The sequence below is a fragment of the Oryx dammah genome, unplaced genomic scaffold (assembly GCF_014754425.2).
Source record: "Oryx dammah isolate SB20612 unplaced genomic scaffold, SCBI_Odam_1.1 HiC_scaffold_13, whole genome shotgun sequence".
Lineage (NCBI taxonomy): Eukaryota > Metazoa > Chordata > Mammalia > Artiodactyla > Bovidae > Oryx > Oryx dammah.
The window spans coordinates 15,870,742-15,889,816 of NW_024070197.1; the positions used below are offsets into that span (position 1 = coordinate 15,870,742).

The following is a 19,075-nucleotide window of genomic DNA, read 5'->3' on the forward strand; positions in this document are numbered from 1 at the left end:
GAGGGGAAACAGCTTGGGGGTGGGGGCGGAGTCCGAGGCGGGGGGGCCGGTTTGTTGTGGTCGCCATTTTGCTGGTTGCATTACTGGGTAATCGGGGCCCTGGCTCGCTGCGCTCGCCGGATATCTTCAGCCTGTGGGCAGGACTGAGCTCGGGCTTCCCGAGCAGCTTGAGTTCCCTTGCCCGCGCCCTCAGGTAAGGACGCGGCTCCAGGGGGACAGCACGCGCTCTAGGGGAGGGAGGGTAGTCTGGGACCCGCCCTGCCTGCGTCGCCGCGAGATTTAGCACGAGGCCGAAGGAGGAGAGAAGGGGGGCGGCGGGCAGGTGCAGGCCTTGCCTGGCTATTCATAGTCGGATTCCTGGAAGGGGCCGAGCCGGAGGGAGCAGTCTTAGGAGGGGGTAGCGGGGCCTCGCTCCCGCCCTTTGTTTGGGCTCGGCTCCGCCGGCCGCATCGTCGTCGCCTAGCAACCGCTGTCCTGCGCTGTGATTGGTTGATCTCTTGGCAGCAACGACCAATGGCACGGTTGTTGCCATGGTAGGTGTGGACTGCCAAGTTCGGTCCGGCCCCGCCCGCCTGGGCTCCTCTGGCCAGGGCTGGCCTCCAGGGTGGGGGGCGGAACGCCGGGGTCCCCTGGGGCGGGTGGCTGCGCTGGGCGGGGCCGGCGGGGCGAGGGTTAACCCGCCCCTCCCCCGTCCACCTGCTTTCCCCTTCCCCCGCGTGCCCCGGGCTGACCCTAGTTTCCTTCTCTCCCCGCCCCTGGCGGCGGCGGCTGCTGCCTGCTGTTGTCACCCACCGGGCCGCCTGTCCCGCTTGCCCTCCCCGCCGCGGGGCTTGCCGGGCCGGCTGGGCCGGGACAGGCGGCTGTCTCCTCACCACAGCCACCACCGCCATGCTGGCCGCTCGCCCACCCAACTGGGGGCCCCACCGCACTCCAGCCCCCCGTGGGCGCGCCAGCCCTGACCCGGGTATGGGGTGGAGGCTGGGAGAGAGGGTCCTGTTGTGGGAGGGGCCCGGGGCAGAGATTGTTTTGTGGGGGAGCTCCGAGAGAGGAGGGATCGTGGAGTGGCAGTGCTTGGCATGGGAGAAAGGATTGACAGGGGAGAAGGCCCGTGGGGAGAGGAGTTTGGTGTGGAAGATACTCTGGAAGGGGAGAACTCTGTGATATTTGGCGAATTTGGCTCTGGGGGACTTCTAGGAATGGGCACAGCTGTGGGTTGACCCTGGTGTGAAGGAGTAACTGGAGAAAGGGCTCTGACAGGAATATTGGTAGCGAGGGTGGGGGTAGGATCCATGGTAGGGGAGAGAAGGACGATCCACTCTAAAGCACGGATAGAAACGCCTCCCCCTTGCTTCCCAAAGGAGTGGCCCTAGTGGGGGAGGGGGGAGCAGCTTGGAGTAATGTGGAGAAGGGCCCTGGTGTAGCATGCGGGAACTGGATATGGTTTGGGAAAATACTGGAGGGGTGGTCCCTGATGTGGGAGGAAATGATAGGGAAGAGGTCTTGGCACTTCATAGGGAGGGTCCTCTGAGAAGGGTGTACCCTTCTGGTGGTGTTCTGGTGGGTGAGAATGCCTTGGGGTTAGGACTCTGTTATAAAGGGGTCCTTAGATAACCTTGGTGTGGTTGGGAGCTCCCTGAAGACCCTGGTGTGGTTTTAGGGGCCTGCAGAGGAGTCTGCTGTGATTTGGAGGGGGCCGGAAGACTCCCTTGTGGTTTGGGAGGGAGCCTAGAGTTCTCTGGATTGGGGGACCTACTGGGAAGGGTAGACCTTGAAGTGGAGGCACCGTCCTGTGGTAAGACAAGGTCCTGACGCCCACAGACTACGGGAGGGGCCCTGAGAAGAGCCATAAGTGGCAATGGGGAGGAGAGCATGGTCCCAGCTCCCTGTGCTGTCTGTGGTTTCTCTCTTCTCTTCCTCCCCCCAATTATTCATGTCTTTCTGCCCTTTCCTGTCACGGCACACGTCCCTGCCTGGCTCTCGATTATTCCCTTTCCCATGCTCCTCTCCTCGTGCCGCCTGCTTCATGTATCTGGTCATCATTCGCTGGGGACTCTGCTGGGCCCCCCACCGCCACTTCTCTCTGTCCGCTCTTCACTGCCACCTGTTGACCCCTTGCACCCTTTTCTCCTCGCTCTGTGCCCCGCCTTCTCTCTGCTGTCCACCTCTTTCCCGCTTGGCACTGGCCAACACATCCCTTTGTTCCATGTCCCCCCCGTCCCCCCCACCCCGCCCCCTCTCAGGTCTCAGCGGCGGTGGCAGCCGAGGTGCAGGATGCGAGAAGGCGCCCCCCAGCCGGGCTCCCGCTCCAGGCCTCGCTCCCCTGCGGCCCTCTGAGCCCACCATGGCTGTCCCACCAGGCCATGGTCCCTTCTCTGGCTTCCCGGGGCCCCAGGAGCACACGCAGGTACGCGTTCCGCTGGCTCCTCACCTACCTGGGGAAGGGGGAGGCTGGGATAGAAGGGTCTTGGGGCCAAAAAAGATGATGTGGTTGCCTGGGACAGTCTGCCCGGCGTGAAGGGCGCCGTGGAAGTGGAAGATAGAGAGGAGTCGCTGGAGGAGTCGGGATTTGGAGAGCCTGGGTTCCCATCCAGGCACGGTGGTTATTTCCTTAGGTTCCCCATATTTCAGTTCCCTGTTCTGTCAAATAAGACCTGAACCCTACCTCACAGGGTTGTTGTGAGGATTAAACAAGTTCATGAAATGCAATTGGAAATGCTGAGAACAGTGCCGGGCACATAGTAAACACTCAGTAAATACTCATTAAGAGAAAAATTCCAAAGTGAAAGGTCTGGAGGGGTTCAAAGGGAAGAAGTTAGAGCCTGAAGGATTTTGGAGCCAGCAGGGCCTGGGGGTGCAAGGTTAAGACCTTCAAGGGTAGACTGAAGACTCTGGGCTATAGAGCTTGAAACAGGATGGAGTACGAGGATCCACGATCCTCAGGGTGAAGAAACTGGGCAGAGAGGCACAGAGAAGGGATGCAGGGTCGGGGTGGGGAGGCCCCAAAGGGTGAGGATAAGGCAAGATAGGAAGCCCCTCTGGGAGGGAGTCCCTGGATGGATGGTCTCCACTGAAGGATGGGGAGGGTCAGAGCCCAGGTTTCCAACCTCTCCCGCTGAGGTTTAGAAAATAATCAAGGTATGTAATGAAAGGTCAGGGGTAAATCATTCACTTCGTGATTTACTCAGCAAATTGCTCATGAACACCCACTATGTGCGAGGCCCTGCTCCAGGCTCGGGAGAGGAAGCAAGAATAAGTCAAGTCTCTGTCCTTTGGGAGTTTCAATTCTAGTGGGGTTGTCAGACAGTGACCAGATAAATAACCCATGTGGTAATGGTGAGCCAACAGCCCACAGAGTTTGCCCCCTCGAGGTAGGGGTGGAGGCTCTCCCTCAGTGTCCACCGACCGGTCACCCTGCCTGTCCCCAGGTGCTGCCCGAAGTACGGCTCCTGCCGCGGAGGCTGCCCCTGGCCTTCCGAGACGCGACCTCGGCCCCGTTGCGCAAGCTCTCCGTGGACCTCATCAAGACCTACAAGCACATCAATGAGGTGGGCAGAGGAGCGGGGATATAGGCTGGCGCAGAGGGGTCCTGACAACCTGTCACTCACCACTCCCCGTCTCCCGGCCGGCTGGGCAGGTGTACTATGCGAAGAAGAAGCGGCGGGCCCAGCAGGCGCCACCTCAGGACTCGAGCACCAAGAAGGAGAAAAAGGTCCTGAACCACGGTTATGACGATGACAACCACGACTACATCGTGCGCAGCGGCGAGCGCTGGCTGGAGCGCTATGAGATTGACTCGCTCATTGGCAAAGGCTCCTTTGGCCAGGTGCGGGATGCCCCTCACCCGACCCTGATCTAGGGGTTGGGAGGTACGGGCACCCTCTGGTATTGACCCCTACAGCCAGTGGGTGCAGTGGCTTCGAGCTCCATGCTGGGCCTTGTCCCAGCACAGTCAGTTGGTTACTTGTGCCTCAGTTTCCTTTTCTATAAAATAGTGCAAACAACAGGACTCCCCACATAAGGCTGTGTCCCATGTTTACAGTAGTGTCTGACTGTGGGTGACTCCAGTTTTGAATGAGTAGTATTACAGATGGTGATATCGGTGGGTGTCCTTGCTAGAGAGAGGGGTAGTCCCTAGCTCTGTTCGCTGTGCCCCCATTCCCTCACTTTGTGACCGGCCGGTGATCACAGGTGGTGAAGGCCTATGACCATCAGACCCAGGAGCTGGTGGCCATTAAGATTATCAAGAACAAGAAAGCCTTCCTGAACCAGGCCCAGATTGAGCTGCGGCTGCTGGAGCTGATGAACCAGCACGACACAGAGATGAAGTACTACATAGGTGAGGCCTGGGGCAGGGCTGCTCGGGATGGGCGCCCCCCGCCCTCCTCGGTATGGCCAGGGGCTGGGGTCTTCAGGGCAGGCTTGCCACTTTCACAGTATCCTGTTCACATGAGAATGCTGGTCAGTTTATTGAGTGCTCGCTAAGAAGTCAGGCGCTATTGTAAGAACTTTACACACATTATTAACTGTTGAACCCTCATCACAGATTACCCACAGTTTGGAGATGAAAAAACGGAGGCAGTTAGGTGCCATCACTTGCAGCAGGTCACGGCGTTTGCACTCAGCAGAGCTATCACTTGACCAGGCAGTGACCTCCAGAGCCTTTACTCTGTGAGCACCTTTGTCCTCTTTCCTATACTGATTCCTCTTAGAAGAATCAAGTAGATTGAAGGAGTGTGTTTCTTTTAAAGGGAAGATACACATCCTTACGGTAAATGGAAAGCGATTTCCCCTTTTCACAAAAATAAACAGAACTGAGACTAAAAAGTGTTATAAAATGAAGTGTAGGACGGTGTTAAAAACCCATCAGCAGCAAATAGAAACTTTCTCTTTGGTTTAATCACAAAGTCTGACAGAGATTTGAAAAGAGGTTAACTTCCTGTAAATGAAATTGTGGACATACGAAAACGTTCTGATTAGTAGGCAGTAGAGAATCCCATGGTTGGAGGAGCCTGGTGGGCTACAGTCCACAGGGTCGCAAAGAGTGGGACACGACTGAAGCGACTTAGCACGCATGCACCCAGCACGCAGAGCACACTCGTTTGGTCTATGCTCGAGAAGCAGACACAGATCCAATGCCAGCCTCTCTGACTGTGGGCCGCTGGCTCTCGCAGAGCCTCAGTTTCTTCTTGCTCGGCCCCTTTCCGCCCCCTTCCCGGCAGTGCACCTGAAGCGGCACTTCATGTTCCGGAACCACCTGTGCCTGGTGTTCGAGCTGCTCTCCTACAACCTGTACGACCTCCTGCGCAACACGCACTTCCGCGGCGTCTCGCTCAACCTGACGCGGAAGCTGGCGCAGCAGCTCTGCACGGCGCTGCTCTTCCTGGCCACGCCCGAGCTCAGCATCATTCACTGCGACCTCAAGCCCGAGAACATCCTGCTCTGCAACCCCAAGCGCAGCGCCATCAAGATCGTGGACTTCGGCAGCTCCTGCCAGCTCGGCCAGCGGGTGCGGCCCGGCCCCGGGGGCGGGGCTCGGTTGGGTGTGGCTCGGCTGTGGGCGGGGCCGACTGGCGGCCTGGGTCCGCGGGGCGAGGCCAGACGGGGATAGCCTTGTCACGTGCAACCTGATACCTGAGCTATGGTGCTTGGGATGGGGCCAAGAGGGAGGGCCACCGGGTGTACTGCCCAAAGGAGAAGGGAGAGCGGAGCCTGAGGGAACAGGGCCAGTTTTGAGACTGCCAGATTGGAGAGGGGGTGGGCAGAAGGGGTAGTTAGGTGGCTGTGAGCCTGAAAGGCTGTGGCGCTTTGCAAAGTTTTGCTTACCCTGTGCTCTTAAAGCTGGGGATGGAAGGGGCGAGGCTCTTCAACTTTTCAGCTAAGATGATGCTGGTAGTGGCTTGTAAAGAGTCTAGTTTGGCAGGGTGGGAAGGGCCTAGGTTTGACGGCTGTCAGCCCCTGGTGACTTAGAGGGGCGCAGGACCAGACTAGGCCAGCAGAGAGCCCTGAAGCTGATGAGTACGATAGTGGTGGTGATTCCAGGAAGCTGGTGCTGATAACATGAGGGTTTGGCGCCCCCCGTGTTGGGGGCAGGAGGCTTGCCCTCAGTCGGCCCTCCTAGCTTTGGGGCTGTTCTCATAGCAGAGGCTGGGACCTCTGATGGTTGCCCTCTCCCCTCCAGATCTACCAGTACATCCAGAGCCGTTTCTACCGTTCGCCTGAGGTGCTCCTGGGCACTCCCTACGACCTGGCCATTGACATGTGGTCCCTGGGCTGCATCCTGGTGGAGATGCACACTGGAGAGCCCCTCTTCAGTGGCTCCAATGAGGTGTGCTCCCGAGGAGGGGGTGTGCTCCCGAGGAGGGGGTGGAGGCCCGGCCGGCCCAGTGACTCTGACAGCCCGCCTGCTCTCAGGTGGACCAGATGAACCGGATCGTGGAGGTGCTGGGCATCCCGCCAGCCCCCATGCTGGACCAGGCGCCCAAGGCTCGAAAGTACTTTGAGCGGCTGCCTGGGGGCGGCTGGACCCTACGAAGGACAAAGGAACTCAGGAAGGTGCGGCCCCTGCCCCCACGCCGCTCCTCCTACCCCGGCGGCCCCTCACTCTCTCACACTTGGGGCTCCCTCCTCCGTCTCCCCGCTTCCTCTCCCTGTGTCTTTCCCTGTCTGTCCTTTCCTTCCTCCCCCGCCCACCCCTTCCCTCCTACTACCCACCGCACAGCTCTTCTTAGCTTCTCTCTTTCCACTTTCTCTCTCGTGCCTCTGTTTCCCCGTGTGTGTCTCCCTGCCCCTCCTGCCCACTGACGGCCACTCTCTTGCCCCCCCTCCCACCTCCCCCTGCCAGGATTACCAGGGCCCCGGGACACGGCGGCTGCAGGAGGTGCTGGGCGTGCAGACGGGCGGGCCCGGGGGCCGGCGGGCGGGGGAGCCGGGCCACAGCCCCGCCGACTACCTCCGCTTCCAGGACCTGGTGCTGCGCATGCTGGAGTATGAGCCCGCCGCCCGCATCAGCCCGCTGGGGGCGCTGCAGCACGGCTTCTTCCGCCGCACGGCTGATGAGGCCACCAACACGGGCCCGGCGGGCAGCAGTGCCTCCACCTCGCCCGCACCCCTCGACACCTGCCCCTCCTCCAGCACCGCCAGCTCCATCTCCAGCTCCGGTGGGTGCTCAGTGCCGGACGAGGGGTTGGGTAGCTCTGATCGGGGCGTGTGGGGCGGGGGGATGGGGGTGGGGTGGGGAATAGCTTTGTCACTGGGCCTTGGCCTAGAGCTTTGAAACTATGAGATCCTGAACTCAACAGTGGGTGGAACAGGGGAGCGCAGACGATCCCTGAGCGTCTCTCTGAACTTGGGCTCAAATCTCTAGAACTTGTTTGACTCTTTGACACCCAACTGAACCCTGACCCCTAATCTCACTTGTGTCTGATCCTTTGAATGGGCCTGGGCCATGAACCAGACTCGGCCACCAGAAGACCAGCCGCCGCCCCCCACCCCCGCCTTTCCTTGCTAAGTCTCTCTCTTCCTTGGCACTTGCAGGAGGCTCCAGTGGCTCCTCCAGTGACAACAGGACCTACCGCTACAGCAACCGATATTGTGGGGGCCCTGGGCCCCCCATCACTGACTGTGAGATGAACAGCCCCCAGGTAATGGGGCCTTGGGGACTGAGAAGGAGGGTGGTGGGCTGTCTGGGGCTTCGGAACCCAGGTCTCCATTACCCACCGTTGCTTTGCTCCTTTAGGTCCCGCCCTCCCAGCCGCTGCGCCCCTGGGCCGGGGGGGATGTGCCCCACAAGACACATCAGGCCCCTGCCTCTGCCTCGTCACTGCCAGGGGCTGGAGCCCAGTTACCCCCCCAACCCCGATGCCTTGGTCGTCCCCCATCACCAACCTCACCACCACCCCCGGAGCTGATGGATGTGAGCCTGGTGGGCGGGCCCCCAGACTGCTCCCCACCTCACCCGGCGCCCGCCCCCCAGCACCCGGCTGCCTCAGCCCTCCGGACTCGGATGACAGGGGGTCGTCCACCCCTCCCACCCACTGATGACCCCGCCACCCTGGGGCCTCGCTTGGGCCTCCGTGGTGTACCCCAGAGCACGGCAGCCAGCTCATGACCCTGCCCCCTCCCTGGGGCCCCTCCTGAAGCCATACCCCCCCATCCGGGGGCCCTGGGCTCCCATCCTCATCTCTCCCCTTGACTGGAATTGCTGCTACCCAGCCGGGGCGGGTGAGGCCTGCACTGATTGGGGCCTGGGGCAGGGGTTCAGGGAGAGGGGTTGAGGCTCACCTCCCCACTAAGGACTGGACCCTTGGCCCCCTCTCTCCCCTTGTTTTCTATTTATTGTACCAAAGACAGTGGTGGTCCAGTGGGGTGGGGGCGATCCCTCTCACCCCAGGGCCCTAGGAGGGGTGGGGGCAGGTAGGGGGAGATGGCCTTGCTCCTCCTTGCTGTACCCCCCAGTAAAGAGCTTTCTCACATGCCCGCCTGAGCGTTTGCAGGCCCTTGGCTCCCCTCACCCCGCCCTCAGAGGCATGGGGAACGGTGTTTGGGGAAGGGGTGCTGGCAGAGCTTTGAGTTTGGGGTGAGGCCCCGGTCCCTGGGGGAGTTACAGCACAGACATGGGGCTGTAGGAGGAGTGGGGCTGTGGAATCCTAAACAGCGATCCTGGATATGCTCCTAGCCCACACTGGCCTTTTCTCGGATAAACTGAGACCTTGAAAGGTAAAGGGCCAGCTGTCTATGGGGAACGGTTCTGTCCTGATAAGCCAGGGTTTGCGTGGAGTCTGCACAGGCGTGGCTCATTCTGCCAGGCGTTCAGTAGGTGCTGAGTGCATGTAGCAGGCCTTATTGGTGCCATCTGGGGGATGGCAGGCAGCAATGGGAACAGAATTTACATAACCCCCCATCCCCCACCCCACTCACACACGCACACGTCTTGTGTCACTCTTTGGAATCAGTGCTGAGCAAAATGTTTTAGATTCTCAGGCAAAAAGAAATTACCGGGGTTCCAGGTAAGTGGGCCTATCTCCATGGTAATTTGGAAACGTCTGTCCCCCAACCGGCCAATCAAGAGCCGCCAGGTTCAAAGGATACTGGTGCGCGGCGCTTTCTGGGAAATGGCGTTCTTGGCACCCCTTTTTCCTGGTTTTCGTTGCTGAACTACAGAGCCCAGAATTCTTTTCCCTCACGCGCATAGGGGCTTCCCAGGCAGCCAATCGGCAGTCAGAGACATCCAGGGCCCGGATGCTGGAGGCGGGCAGTAGAGGAGGAGAAAGCAGTGATTGGGTGGTTTAGGCCAGTCTCTCCGGAGCGTTGAGTTCTCCAGTCTTGCTGCAGGTGGGTTGCGCGCTGTGCTGGGAGAGCATGCAAGTTAGGCGTTCGTGATCACGGAGCAGGAGGTAAGCAGGGAGGCCCGAAGTGGCCCCACAATATGGGGCATTGCTAGCCGCTCTGTTGGGTCCGGCTCGCGGGAAGCCCCAGTCGGTAGGAGAGACAGGCAAGAGCCCCGTTATGGATTTGCATGTGTTCGCTAACGGAAGCCGCTTGGAACGCGGAGAGAACCGGCCCGGTGCCGGCAGGGAAACCTTCCTGGGGAAGGAAGTGCTGTCTGAACTGAGACCTGGAGATGGAGGAATGTTGGGGGTGGCAGTGGTGCGGCGGAATGGCTTGCGCGAAGGCAATGATGAGAAACGTGTGTGTGAATGAATCTCAGGTGATTCGTGTTAGTGGAAATCTTATTGAAAAGGGCTGTGTGAATTAGGTCTTGGAGGATTTTGTTGGCTCTTTAGGGAGTTTGAACTTTGTCCTGAAGGCAGTTGGGAACTTCGGGGTAATTTCCAGAAGGGAAGGGAAGGGACCCAATTTGCTGCCAGCTGCCAGAAGAGATTGACGGGAGAGACTAGGGTCTGGGAGCCCAGGATGGCAGCCATGGTGTCCTAGGCAGGAAATGCCAGGGTTGAACCATGACAGGGCCTTGGATGCGAGGGGAGGATGAATGTGGGTGGAGGTGACTTCCAGAAGGCTGAGTTCACAGGCTGTGTGAGAGAGGGATCTCTCTAGCATTGTAGAACAGATTTTGGTATATCAAAAGTGCTTAATAAAAAGTATTTTTTGAATGAATTGCCGTAGGAGGGAGGTACTACTATGATCTCCTTTTTGTAAATGAGGTTACTGATGGTAGGAAAAAAATAACTTGCCGAAGATAGGGTTTCCTTGGTAGCTCAGCTGATAAAGAATCCACCTCCAATGTAGGAGACCCCGGTTCGATTGCTGGGTGGGGAAGTTCCCCTGGAGAGGGGATCGGCTACCCACTCCATTATTCTTGGGCTTCCCTGGTGGCTCAGATGGTAAAGAATCCGCCTGCAATGCGGGAGACCTGGCTTCAATCCCTGGGTTGGGAAGGAGGGCATGGCAACCTACTCCAGCATTCTTGCTAGGAGAATCCCAATGAACAGCGTTATAGTCCATGGGGTCGCAAAGAGTTGGACACAACTGAGCAACTAAGCACAGCCCAAGATTACATGGCTAGGAAGTAGAGGGCTCAGGATCTGTGAGTGAACCACTGACTTAGCAAGGGGCAAGATGAGCCTCAAGACTCCACAGGAGTCAGATCATGTAAGTCCTGTAAGGAATCTGTGATGAGCGTAGAAGTCTACCCAGAACCTCTCCCCTGACCTGTTGACTGACTGCCAGCATACCTCCTCCTGGATATCTAGAGATATTGAACACCCGGTCGTTTCCCCAAAACGTATTCCTCTCACATCCTCACTAAATGTCCGCTCCATGCTTGTAGTTATTCAGATCAAAAGCTTTGGAGTTGTTTCGACTCCCCTCTTTGTCTTCTAGCCTAGTCCAGTCTATCAGCAAATACCCTCAAAGTATATTCAGAACCTGACCATTTCTTCGCACCTCCACTCCTGTCGCCTTGGCCCTGTCCATGCTCATCTCCTGCCTAGACCATCAGTGGTCTCCTTGCTCCCCGTTGTCTGTTCCTCACTTGCAGCCAAAGGGACATTCTGAAAGCCTGCGTCTGGTCACATTCCCCTCCCCGCTCTTGATTCCGTGTGGCTCTGTCTCACAGAAGGTAGAAACCACACTCCTCTCTGTGGCTCACAAGGCCCTGCATGCTGTGTCCCTGTTACCGTCTGACATCGTCCACTCCCCTCGGCTTGTTCCCTCTGCCCCAGCCATACTGGCCCCAGGACCTCTGCACGTGCTGTGCTCTTACCTCGAACCCTCTTCTCCCAGAGAGGCTCACCTTCATCTCCTTTAGGTCTTTATCAGATGTTACTTTCTTCTGGAGGTTTTTCCTGACAACCCTTCTAGAACTAGATCACTGATACTCATATCTGTCCTCCCTTTAACTTGTTTATTGTCTGTCTCCCCCCCATAGCAGACCATCAGGGCAGAAGCTTTTGTCTACTCCATGCTTTTTGTCTAACACCTAGAAGAGCTCTTGACATGTAGTACAGACTCAGTAACTATTTACAAGATGAATGGATGGGTGATTTCATAGTAGTTAGCAATCCCAGCATCCTAGGGACTCTGCTGATCCCCTGTGCCCAGGGCTGCCTGAAAATTTGCTGAGGTCTGTGACATCCAAGGGGCATTTCATCTTGCCTCTGTTTTGTGCTCAGAATTGAGAATGCAGCAAAGAACAAAAGAGTTTCCCTAGAGAACTCACAGTCTCAGGGGTGGAGGTTCAGATTGTTAATATCACACAGATATGAAGTTACCAAGTAGAGTGTTGTGAGAACACTTGACAGGATGTCTAATCTGGACCCTAGGAAATGAGGTTTGAGGTGATGAAGGAATATTAGCGTGTGTGTGTGTGTGTGTGTGTGAAGGAATATTAACTCAGTCGTGTGTGTGTGTGTGTGTGAAGGAATATTAACTCAGTTGTGTGTGTGTGTGTGAAGGAATATTAACTCAGTCGTGTGTGTGTGTGTGACTTGGAATGTAGAGGCTGAGGGGGAGTAAGAGGCCAGACCATGTGGATCCTGTAAGGAGTCTGTGTCTTTACCCCAGGTGCATTGCGAGGTTGTAGAAGAATGTTTGTTTTTGGTTTTTTTGGTTTTTTTTTTTTTCACACTGCGCCGGCTTGCAGGATCTGTTTCCTGACCAGGGATTGAACCTGCACCCTCGGCAGTGAAAGCTCAGAGTCGTAATCACTGAACCACCAAGGCAGTCCTGGGAAGCTGTAGAATTTTAAACGGTGGAAGGAGGCGTTGATCGGTTACGTGTGTTAGCAGCTCCCTTGGGCGCTGTGTGGGGAACTGGCGGTAGGGGATAGAGGACTGAAGTAGAGACGCCTGGGAGGAAGCTGACTGCCATGAAGTTAAAGTGGCTGCTACCAAGGAAGAGCGTGTGTTCTCTCCTGTTTCTCCCATGAAGAGATGGAGTCTCCTCGTCCCTTTTAATCTGGGCTGGCCTGTGGTTTGTTTGGACCAACAGAATCCAGTGGAAGTGATGCTGTGCTGGTTCGGGGGGCCTGGGCCTTAGGAAGTAACAGCTTGTGCTTTTTACTCTCTTGGAGCCCTGGACCATCCCTTGGAGAGAGATGTGGAAAGAGGGAGGCCCAGTCAGCCCCCAGCTGATGTGCTACATCAGACACGAGTGGTGCCATCTTGGATAGTCTAGCCCAGCTCTCTGCTGACACCACATGGCATAGAGATGAGCCATCCTGAGTCCCTTTGCCCCTCAGAGCCTTGTCCAAATTACAGAATCAGAAGCAAATAAATGGTTTCTATTTTAAGCCAAGGTATTTTGGGGACTTGTTACCTGGCAATAGCTAACTGAAACATTTTTTTTTTTTGAGATCTGACCATTTTATTTATTAGTAATAAGTGTAATGAGAAGCGTTAAGTCGCTCAGTCGTGTCCAACTCTTTGCTACCCCATGGACTGTAGCCCGTTAGGCTCCTCTGTCCATGGGATTCTCCAGGCAGGAATACTGGAGTGGGTTGTCATTTCCTTCTCCAGGGGATCTTCCTGACCCAGGGATCAAACCCGAATCTCCTGTATTGCTGGCAGACTCTTTACTGTCTGAATCACCAGCAAAGTCCGTATTATGTATTAGCTCTTTTAACCCTCAGAGTCACCCTGTGTGGCAGTAGTATTATTGTCTTTATGTGTACTAGAAAACCAGGGCATGGAGAAGCTAGTGGGGGACCGGCAGGACGCACAGGGTGAGCGTATCATGACTATTACCAGCAGCGTGTTTACCAACGCTAAAATCACCATGATGGTTAAAGAAGGGTCATGAGAGGAATTAAAGCGTTAATTCCTCCACTTACTAGCGATATGATTTTATTTTATTTAAATATTTATTTTAATTAGAAGCTAATTACTTTACAATACTGTATTGGTTTTGCCATACCAGTACATGAATACCATACATACCATACATGAATCTGCCACCGGTGTTCACGTGTTCCCAATCCTGAGCCCTCCTCCCCCCTCCCTCCGGGCCATCCCATGTATAATATCATAAGAAACGAATCGCCAGTCCAGGTTCGATGCAGGATACAGGATGCGATGTGATTTTAGGTAAGTGATTTCACCTTTCTGAGGCTCCATTTCTTCATTGTAAAGTGGAGATTATACTTGTCATCTCAGAAGTTGCTATGAGGAGCACAGGGTCTGTCAGAGGGCAGACACCTAACCCACCGCAGGGAAGATGATCACAGCTAAGCATGCACCCAGGTGGGCTGTGGCCGCAGGGTAAAGCCATTCTCTTGGAAGGCCTGGTGGAGAGACAGGCGTCAGGTCCTTGGGGATGTTGTTGAAGTGCTGGATCAGGCCGCATCTGAAAAGAGTTAGTTCAGAACTTTCTTATTAGGGGATCCAATAAAGCTTTTTCTTTTTTTAAATCGTTTAAACCAAGTAGAATAGGGCTTTCTGTTACTTGGAGCCAACGTCTGGGTTTTGTTATTTGTTGATTCATCAGATATACAATACTGTTTCGGGCATTGTTTTAGGTGCTGGTTTTATAATAGTAAATAAGACGCTCAAGAGCCCTGTCCTCAGGGAACTTAACATTCTAGCGGAGAGAGGTAGATGATTTTAACAAAAGTTAATATTTTTGTCCCTGGTGGCTCAGACGGTAAAGCATCTGCCTGCAATGTGGGAGACCCGGTTTCAATCCCTGGGTCCGCAAGATCCCCTGGAGAAGGAAATGGCAACCCCCTCCAGCACTCTTGCCTGGGAAATCCAATAGACAGAGGAGCCTGATAGGCTACAGTCCATGGGGTCTCAAAGAGTCGGACACGAACTGAGCGACTTCACTTACTTTCACTTACCTTAGTATTGGTGAAGGCCAGGGGCGGGGGGAGAGAGAGTGACAAGAGCTGCTATTTTAGGTGGAGGGGTTAAATGAGAGATCTCTGAGAAAATGCGATTGGAGAAGGGACCTGACCAAAAGGGAGGAAACCAGCTGTGCGCCTGTTTTGTTTGGGGGAAAAAAACAGCAAGTTCAAAGGTCCTGTGATGTGCCCAGTGCGTAGGAGGAGCAAAACGGGGTGAACTGGAGCAGACTGAGCCAGTTGGGTGGGAAGGGGATGGCGGGGCAGGCATGGGAAGGACTTGATTCCCAGTGAGGTGGGAAGCAGTCGGAGCGTCCTGAGCTGAGGAGTGGCGTCATCTCGTGTCCTAGTGGGGGCCCCTGGATGGAAGCAGGCCCCAGCGTGGAGGCTGCGGCTCCCATCCAGCTGGGAGGTGGTGGCTAGGCCAGCGTGGTGGTGGCGGAAGTGGATTGGGGTGCGAGGTGAGAAGGGGGGTCAGTGGCTGCACGGCTTTAGCCTGAGCAGAGTGCTGTGCCACTATGTGAGGGAGCCTGCGGTCGTGGCAGGCACCCCAGCAGGTGCAGGAGTCTGGCGTTCAGGGCGCCATCTGGGCTCGAGACATAAACGTGGAGTTGCTGGTGGTTTCATGGTGATAAGGTCCAGGATGAGTCCACTAAGGGAGGGAGTGTGTGGATGGACCTGAGATCTGGGAGTGGAGGCAGGGCGCCTGTGGGGAGGGGACGGTGGCCTGGACAAGGGCGTGGGGAGGCCTGAGCAGTCTTCCAGATGCGTTTTGAAGGCAGACCCCACGGTGGGCTGGTTGTGGGTGATGACAGAGAAGAGAGTCAACCTGGGGCAGCGACCCTGCTTCCCGCAGGCCCTGTGGGCCCTGCTGCTCTCTGCAGCCGCCGGGCTGGCCCTCGGGGGCTCTTGCCCTGACTCTATGGGGTCTCCCCACGAAGTGCCCCACAGCCTTTCCGTCCCATCACAAGTTCCCCGGACAGAAGTTGGACTGCTGGGGTCCAGTGTCCAACCCCCTCCACCCAGCATGGACGGAGGGCTCCTACAGTGAGGTCGTTCTGCTGGGAAGGGCTGTGGACAGGGCAGTCACCTTAAATAATCACAGTGCTCATGACAGTTGATGTACTGGGGGAAGGGTGAGGAGACCAGGAAGGCAGGGGGTCTGGCAGGCTCTGAACTGGAAGGGCTAAGGTCAGGTCCCAGGAAGTAAGGGAGACCCCGGTGATGACTGCGGCAGCCTCCGGGCTGTCTTCCCAGAGCACCTGTCCAGTGGGGAGACAGCCCTGACCACCGGGGTCACGGCGGGAAGGGGGAGGCACGGGGGCTGTGGGAGCCCAGTGAAGCACGTGACCTCGTTGAAGGCATCAGGGAGGACTTCCTGGAGTCGAGAACCTGAGATGAAATCTGGAGTCAGATGGAGTCTGGGACGCAGGTGGTGACTATGTAGCCAAGTCAATAGATACTTAAGCTTTTTTGGAGTAGATTTACAGGAAAATTGCAAAGATAATATAGAGCCTTCCTTCCGCTTCCCCTAATGTTAGCATCTTACTTAATTGCAGTACATTTGTCAGAACTAAGCAGTGAGCACTGATTGCTATTCTGCTAACAGAATTCACCTTTAGTGGGAAAATGGGTGGACTTGACTAATGTTCTTCTGTTCCAGGACACAGTCCAGGACACCGTGTTGCATTTGTTCATCCCGTGTCCTTCACCCTGTGACAGTTTCTCAGTCCTTCCCTCCCATGGCCTTCGCGGTCAGGTATTGGGTAGGCGGCCCTGCAGTCTTGAGCCGTCTGATGTTCTTCTCCTGGCTAGACCAGGATTGCAGGTTTGGGCAGAGTGTACCACTCAGGCGATGGGAGCCCAGATCACTTCCTTTTGGTGCTGGCCGCCAGGTTTCCCAACTGTACTCTTAGGGTTTTCCCTTTCCTTATGCCTTTTAGAAACTAGTCCCAAAATCCAGCCCAGAAGCTCCAATTCCTGGAGGGAAAAGACAAAGAATTTGTTTTCCTATGTCAAAACCGCCACAGTAATAAATATGGGAAGACCCTTTGAGGCGGTTTCTCCTCAGCGTTCCACCCACTCATTTGGTGTTCCTCAGTGAAGCTTCTCAGCTGCAGTTGTTACTGTGGTGGTCTAATGATGCTTTTCTGATTTCCTCTTTCTTACTGGGAACTCTTCTGTAGGGAGGTTTGTCCCTTCTGTCCCGTTTGTTTGTACAGTCATATCAGTTGCGGACTCATGGATATCTTATTCTCTGCATGTAACCCAGTACTATTGTAGTTAACTTTTCCACTCACCTCGTCCCAGTTTTGGCCCCAGGGGCTCTTCCAGGTTGGCTCTGCATTCTTATTTTTTCCCTCGAGCACTTCCTTATTCTTCAGCACTTGTAGGATGTGCCAGTTCCTCTAGCATTTACTTGCCCAGCCCTGGACTCAGCCCCTCTGCAGGTAGCCCCGGTTCCTCTGATGGAGAGTGGCATTGGAAACCAAGACCTGGGCACTGAGCATGGTCATTGCACCTGAGGGGTCCCTGTCTTCTCGCAGCTGCCAGAGCTGGGGAAGCGTATACTTAGAAACCCATGTATACACACACATTTGTATTTGTGCGTGTATATATACAGATATCTGTGTATACAGATAAACCTGTTTGAGTCCATAATGGTCTCTCACCCAGTCTCCAGAGGGTTCCTTCTGGCCTTGTCTTGTAACTTCTTTCTCTGGGCTGAGAAACCTGGCTCAGCAGCCACTTTTTGGTCTTCATCTTATGGGCCATCTTAGCAACTATGGCAGGCCATTCCGGTTTCTGTGAGGACGCTCCCTCCTCGGTTTCTGTGACAACGCTGTCCCCTGGTTTTTCCCCCGTGTCTTGCTTCTTTGCAAGAAGTTCCTGTTTTCACTGACGCCTTGGATCGGAGGCTGGTGGGGGCTCTTCTCTCCTCCCGCCTCTGTACTGATGATGCCCACTCTCTGCCTTTAGCTCCGGCTCCTCCCTGGGGCCCCAAGAAGCCCCCACCCCATCCTGCCCTCAGCCCTGGACCCCTAATACTCACCATGTCCCAAACTGCAAACCTGCTCCTCCTCTTGGCCCTTGTTGCAGGGGTGTCTCCTCCACACACCAGGCTCCCAGAGAGAGCTCAAGGTTTCATCCTTGGTGCCTCCCTCCCTTCCCCCAACCTGCACCCTACCGTCCTCCTCCAGGGCTTGACCACCAGGCCTCCAGACTCGCCCAACCTGCCCCTTCTCATCTGTCATGGCCCTGCCTAGGTCCAGCTCTGTCCTCTCCCACCTCGTCTCTGCCTGGCCTCCTGTCTCCCCCTTTGACCCACCTCCACTGGACAGCTGAGGGATCTTTGTGAAACCCAGATCTTATCACGCCCTCTTGCTTGAAGTCCTTCCATATTTCTCCAGCGTCCTCAGGGCCGAGTCCTCACGCCATAGACTGACACTGAACGTTGGTGTGACCCGGTCCCTGACTTGCTCCGCCCGTCTCCCCGACTGCCTGAGCCGCAGACACACTGAACTCACTTCCTCTCTTCCTAGAGCTCGGCCCTCTCTCTCACCTGGGCCTCAGCGTGCACCCTCACTCAGCCCCGTGACCTTGAGTCCCGCCAGCCCTGCCCGTCCCACATACGCCACCCGCATTATTTTGAAGCACTCCCAGACGTCATCCGTAAAGACGATGGGCAAAATGTAAAACCAGTGTTATTTCTGCATGTTGGAAGTAGGGGAGAGGAGATTCACGTTAAAGGTGTTTTGCAACAAACACGTTTTTGTGGAATACTAACAGAACATACCAGTAGCTGTTGTGGGGACAAAGAGTTAACTAAACAAAAGACAATAATCACGTTGTGTTTAAGAGGAAAAAACCTTTCAGGAATCATTTGTATCACCTAAACAATTCCACCAGGGCGGGAAGAGAACAGAGGTGTGTCTGTAACCCTCAGTCATCCCAGACTGACCTCTGAGTGCTTATAGGATTCCTTTCAAGGTCACATCAACTTAGGGAACCTCTCTACCGTGAAGTCTTCAGTTATCATTATAAACAGAACTTAAGTCACTTAGACGGTGTTTCACAAGCCTTTGGAACAACTGACTGGTAGAAAAGGGTTTTGTATGTGTAAGGGAAGGTTACTAAAGTATCAGTACATCAGTGTTGGGAGAGTTCCTGACTTCCCCTCTGATACCACAGGCTATTGGGATAGTCAGTTCTGTAAAGGAACCGTGGGTGCGTCTGCCTTGAGACCTTTTGCGGTGTTACATCTGCCTGGCACGTGCTGTGATAACCACTGCCAACGTTTATATGCACTGCTTCAAGCCAGGCACCAGTCTGAGCCCTCTGTGTGCATTAACTCAGTAACAACCTAACACAGCCCTTAGGAGGCAGCTGCTGTTAACCAGTTTTTCAGTGAGGTGTTCAGAGTTGTGATCAATTGCTTCAGGTTGCATAGGGAGTCAGTGGCAGCCCTGGGATTTGAACCCAGGAATTCTATTGGTTCTACTGTTTGTGCCTTCAACCCTCTTCCTCTTGGGCTCCATTCTTAAGGAGATGCTCACATTCACAGTGGTTTTTTGGGGTTTTTTTTTGGGGGGGGTCAAGGGGCGCCCTTCCCACACAACTTATGGGATCTACACTCCCTGACCAGGGACTGAACCCATGCCCCCTGCAGTGGAACTACGGGGCCCAAACCACTGCACCACCAGGAAGTTCCCTGAGATGCTCACATTTCTAATACTGCAGTTTCTTCTTTTCAGAAGAGCTTCAAAGACTTTCTTCTCC

At 55.5% G+C, this 19,075-nt stretch overlaps 1 protein-coding gene across 7 annotated transcripts; it reads left to right on the forward strand.

The window, feature by feature from the left end:
- Positions 1-21: 21 nt before the first annotated feature.
- On the forward strand, positions 22-10,113 carry DYRK1B (dual specificity tyrosine phosphorylation regulated kinase 1B). Of its 7 annotated transcripts, none has more exons than XM_040252688.1 (11): positions 22-193; positions 2,241-2,404; positions 3,426-3,545; positions 3,635-3,823; positions 4,189-4,336; positions 5,220-5,506; positions 6,179-6,325; positions 6,412-6,552; positions 6,962-7,157; positions 7,534-7,640; positions 7,736-10,113. In XM_040252688.1, exons 2-11 carry the CDS (start codon positions 2,342-2,344, stop codon positions 8,105-8,107), a joined length of 1,770 nt encoding a protein of 589 aa, XP_040108622.1. In that variant the 5' UTR covers positions 22-193; positions 2,241-2,341; the 3' UTR covers positions 8,108-10,113. The 7 variants fall into 7 exon arrangements, with proteins under 7 accessions (XP_040108622.1, XP_040108621.1, XP_040108619.1 ...); XM_040252687.1 differs by having other exon boundaries at positions 26-193; positions 6,842-7,157; XM_040252685.1 differs by lacking the exon at positions 22-193 and adding an exon at positions 757-964 and having other exon boundaries at positions 6,842-7,157.
- Positions 10,114-19,075: the final 8,962 nt, after the last annotated feature.

Coding starts and splice junctions, on each gene's coding strand:
- DYRK1B (XM_040252682.1), top strand. CDS start 1,856: ATGGGGAGGAGAGCATGGTCCCAGCTCCCTGTGCTGTCTGTGGTTTCT. Junction 2,405..3,425: donor GGCCCCAGGAGCACACGCAG/GTACGCGTTCCG, acceptor GCCTGTCCCCAG/GTGCTGCCCGAAGTACGGCT. Junction 3,824..4,188: donor GCAAAGGCTCCTTTGGCCAG/GTGCGGGATGCC, acceptor CGGTGATCACAG/GTGGTGAAGGCCTATGACCA.